Consider the following 4,996-nt stretch of genomic DNA (forward strand, 5'->3'; position numbering starts at 1 on the left):
GATACATATTCTTCAACCGACCTCGCACCTTGCTGACAAGTCTGAAGTTTTACAAATAGTTGTTGTTTGTAATTTCTTGGCAGAAATTTATCTCTCAAGAGTTTTCTCATTCTTGTCCATGAACGTACTTGTGGTTTATCATAAATCCGACGATCTTCACAAAGTTTTACCCACCAAGCAGCAACACCTTCTTTGAGCTTGTAAGCTACAAGCTTAACCTTAGAATGTTCAGGCACCTCCATGAACTGAAAAAAGGCCTCAACTTCATAAAACTAATCTAGCAATTCCTCAATCTTGAATCTTCCGTTGAAATTTGGAATATCAACTTTAAGCTTGTAGTCTGGTAAAGATCCCTAAGGGTTTTGATTCAACTGGAGGCATCTATATTCCGTCCAATTTTTCTCTAGTTTATCTTCAATATCATCTTCCTCACTGCTGCTAAATTTAGGACTTGCAAACTTCTTATAAGGGTTATTGATGTATCCTTCATATTGTTTCAGTTTTCTCAACTCCTTTGACACATCTTCAGGAGTATAGTTGTCATACACGAAGTTGTGTTTCTTTTTACCCTTAGAAATATACCTGGATTTTGATTGCTTTCCTTCTCCTTGTGATTTATTCTCAGCATCAGTGTTTCCTTCGTCAGATTTTTTTTCAAAATCTGGGAGTTCTCAATCTCCAAGTTTCAGGTGTTTTTTGAAAAGAACGGTGAAATCTTTACATGAAAGTTTGATGATTTCACCCTAAAAGCAATCGAGGGATGTTTTTGACATGCCTACACCAAGTATTACAAAGCTGCTTCTAATTGATTCCTCATCTGGCTCATCCTCCGCAGCAATCCTCAAATTAATAATCATCAGGACGACAATAGTGATTGTCGACTATTCTGAGAACTTCATTAATAGGCGAAAAAATTTAGATACCAGCAAAGCGATACAAAATACAAATAATTTACTATAATTAACACAATGCGAATATGACAATGACACATACTGAGATTTCAGAAGATGTTGTGTACAACAATAATAAGTGCTGATTAACTATAGTAATTAAGTCGCATGGCAGCATAAAGACCAATTTCCTAGCTTTTGACATTCGAGATGAATACTCACATCAAGGTTCCTACGATGACAGGATTCCATATCAAGATTTAACTAGTACTTGCATGACCTAGCTTGTGACATTCGAGAAAAGGATACTCAAATCAAAAATTCCTACAATGACAAGCTCAATTCGTACTTGCATGACAGTGAGCAGGGGCCGTAGGGCACCGAAATGGGGCAGATTAGTTTCATGTGAGAGACCCACCATGATTTTGGGCCGGAAAATTTGACCTGCCGCCTTTTTAGCAGGCCCAACAACATTCTTTCATTAGCAATATCTTTAGAGTTTTTTCTTGAACAATAATATCTTTATGGTGGGTTTGGATGTAGAATTTTAAAGGTGGGATTTATGGGTTCATGGGATTTGGTGGAATTATGTTTACTTCAGAATGTTTGGTTGTCCAAATTCCTGGAATCACGTTTCCCACGGGAATCAGTTTCCAGTAAATCCTCCATATGGAGTCCAACCCCTCCCCCTAAGATTTACTGGGAAACTTATCAAGGGATTTATGGACCCATTTTTTTAACTTTTTTTTATAAGAGCAATGGCTAATGGAATGAGTGTTTTTAACACTCATTCACTCCAAAACGAGTGAGAAACTAGCTGAAAGAGTGAATACCTGACCGTGGGAGAGCAAATTTGTAGACTAAGAGGCAGAAATTTTGCCGCTTGGGAGAATTTTTCTCTTCAAACTGCTGAAATTCTGCCTCCCAAGTATTTTTTTATATATAAAACTCTAGTGGGGCCCGCATAAAAGAGTTTAAATCAAATTAAAAAAAACAGTAAAACTCTTTAAACGGCACAAAATCAGCCGTTTTCATGAGTTTTCTTTGAGCGGCAAAAATTTAGCCTCCTAATGAAGACTTTCGCACTCTCATTCACCTGAATGAGTGTACGAGTGATTTTGGGTGAATTGGCGAGAGTTCTCATCTACCACCTAATTTGATTTATTTTTGATCAAACTCTGTCAAATCCAATGAGGTCTCTCACTCCTTAGCTCTTACTCTAAGAAAAAGAAGCTAAAGCTTCTACTGATACATAATACCAGGCAAAATGCCTTCTAAGGGTAATACCAAACAATATATGGACTTTAAAACAAGATAATTCTATGTATCCTGGGAAGTTTAAATGAGTTACCAAACACATAATGGATTTACATGAATACCAGAATTTGTAATCCCATGGGATTATAAATCCTCGAAATCGTGAATTCTGCAAACAAACACACCAGAAATCTTGTAACTGGAAAAATGATATTTGGCCAGCAAAAAGTCCATAATACTCGCAAGAAATCCGGTCCATCCGAGTGTGGTCTAGTGGCCTCACACACCAAGGTACTATATGATGTCATCCTTGCGGGTGGGTGGGCATAATTCTAACATTAGATTTTACAGGCAACACAGCCAACTCCTCGGCAATTATCACAGTCCACAGAAGTAATACAAACAAATCTGCAAGTGACAGCATTAGTTCGGAATAACAAAAAGAACTCAACCTAGGTGGAGAATCTTAGTTCGGAATAACAAAAAGAACTCAACCTAGGTGGAGAATCTCATACTCTTAGTAGTAGATCCTGTAGATGAACATTGCCCTCCCTCCCTATCAGGAGGATATACTGATGTATTCATCAATCTTATGGTTATGCTGGGTTAACTATATTCTGGACATAAAGTGGTGGTACATAATGACATAGTGACCTGCAGGCTGCATCTTTAAGACAGATCACTGCTATTTTGTATGGTGACCTTTTCAAGCATGGACAAAAGGTTTTTAAACAACTACAGAAAATTTTAAATTAGTACTGAAAACCAAAAACACACTAGTCTTAAGAAAATAAATATAAGCACAACTAATATCTGTGTAAGCACATCGTCTGAGTAATTTGTAAAGTTGGAATAAGATGGAGTTAGAAAGATAACCAAATTTCCAACAATGCGCACAATTAAGATCGGATATTAGGTGCAATAACTGTATGCACACCCATTAAAGTGCATCTAAAGAGTCCACAAAGTTCTTTGTCTCAAGAGGTGCTCTCTAGATTACTGAAAGCTTAGACCAAAGCGATCAGCCACACTCTTAACTTCTTGGGCATACTGGTTTCTCCTTATCAACTAAAAAAACTTCAAATGCATTATGAATGCATGAAATAGACTTCTAGAATATTCAAACTACTTCCTTTATCATCAAGAACATGCGTCATTTGAGCTTCAAAAATTCCTTGTTTATAAATAATAAATATTAAAACCCCTAATTGTGGAGCATGAGAGCTCAGACGAGTAACTTGGTGGTCACAGTGTAATCCAAAATAAGAACAATAGTGTGAAGCATCTAGAGTCAATCTTTTAAGCCCTAAGAATTTTCCTTCCCCTTCTAAAAATATTGAAAGAGTGGTAAAGTATTTCACAAAGTAGAAAATCAGTGAAGATGACTCTCAAGTAAAGTGGTAAAGTCGGTGTTATACCAACTTTGAAACTTGTTTAGACTGTGATTTTTACTAACTGACCAAAAAAAAACTAAGGGAGTAGAAAATCAGTATGCTCAAAACCTGTATCAAGTGGCAGCTAATTTCCCATCAGTAAGGTGCACTTCAATGTTGACTTAGTATAAAGGTTTATCAAACTGTTTATAAAATAACAGGATTACAAGAAAGAAGCATTAAACTTTTAGGTAGATAACATACCTTTTGCATGTTGCAGCTGTTAGATACAAATTGGATAGATTACTCATCAACCGCTTGGGAAAATAAGAAAGATTATTACATTTCCAACATTCAGAAAAGCTAACGGACTAAAATTGGTTTGGAAGGCAAATGGCTTACACTATCTGGAGACCAATACAATATCATTAAGCGTCACCTCATACCATGACAATGGAGTATACATCTTCGTGATGTTATAGAAACAATAACATAATAAAAGAAACTAGTCAATCACATCCCTAGCAAGAAGGCGCGGTGATAAAATCTTACTAATCTCCTAATCAACTGGAACTTCAACCTCCATTTTCAAGCCAGAGCTAGAAAGAATCTTCACAAAATCCTCCAAAACAAATACAGAATCCTCTGTATAGCCAGCTTCCTTGAGAAGCTGGGTCAGAACTTGCTGTCTTTGTTGCTCAGAGATGTATGTTCCAGTCAAATCACGCAACATATTCATTATATCATTGAAAGTAACTTTTCCATTACAATTCAAATCATAAATCTTGAAAATGAACTCAATTTTCTGTTCCTGAGTAGAACCAGAACTAAACGTTGATAAGAAAGATACAAATTCTTTAAAATTTAAACCATTTATTATCTTTAACAATCTCTGAGAAAGAGGATTAACAGCAAATTCAGGTATAGATAAGAACTCATCAGAAGAAATGAATCCTCTACCACTTCGATCTAATTGACAGAATCTTTGGTATAACGAAACGATCTCTTGTTGTGAAAATGTATTGTTACAGTGTTGTTGAACTTCTTCAATGTCGTATTGTGTTAACATTGATAAAGTATTTCCCATGTTTATCCAGGAATTCGAATGATGGTTTATGTTACTACAGGTGAAAGCCTTATTTTTGGAAGTTTAATGGTGCGGAATTTTTAAAACCCTAGATCAGAAGTTTGCAGTTTCATTGTCTCTCTCTCTCTCTGGGATTTGTAGCGTTACCCTTTAGGTGCCTATATCTTCAGAATTATTTATTTTTTATTATTTTTTTTTTTTTTTTGGTAATTCAATTTTTATTAATGGAAAATATGGTTACACGAGGATCTCAAGTACATCAAATTCAAAAAGTAACAAGAAACAACACGTTTGTAGCGGTTCATAATTGAAAAAGAGAAGGAATTTCAAATACTGACCTAATACAAGAATGAAAGAACCGATTGAACAAGAGAGAAGGTGGTCTTCTT

General features: G+C 35.7%; 1 protein-coding gene across 1 annotated transcript; it reads right to left on the reverse strand.

The window, feature by feature from the left end:
* Positions 1 to 3,706: 3,706 nt before the first annotated feature.
* On the reverse strand, positions 3,707 to 4,741 carry LOC113293629 (calcineurin subunit B-like). Its single transcript, XM_026542205.1, has one exon. It carries the CDS (start codon positions 4,605 to 4,607, stop codon positions 4,080 to 4,082), a length of 528 nt encoding a protein of 175 aa, XP_026397990.1. The 5' UTR covers positions 4,608 to 4,741; the 3' UTR covers positions 3,707 to 4,079.
* Positions 4,742 to 4,996: the final 255 nt, after the last annotated feature.

This window comes from Papaver somniferum, chromosome 7 (assembly GCF_003573695.1).
Source record: "Papaver somniferum cultivar HN1 chromosome 7, ASM357369v1, whole genome shotgun sequence".
In the NCBI taxonomy this organism is placed as follows: Eukaryota; Viridiplantae; Streptophyta; class Magnoliopsida; order Ranunculales; family Papaveraceae; genus Papaver; species Papaver somniferum.

Excerpts from the sequence above, each read along its gene's own strand:
- LOC113293629 (XM_026542205.1), bottom strand. The coding sequence starts at position 4,607 with ATGGGAAATACTTTATCAATGTTAACACAATACGACATTGAAGAAGTT.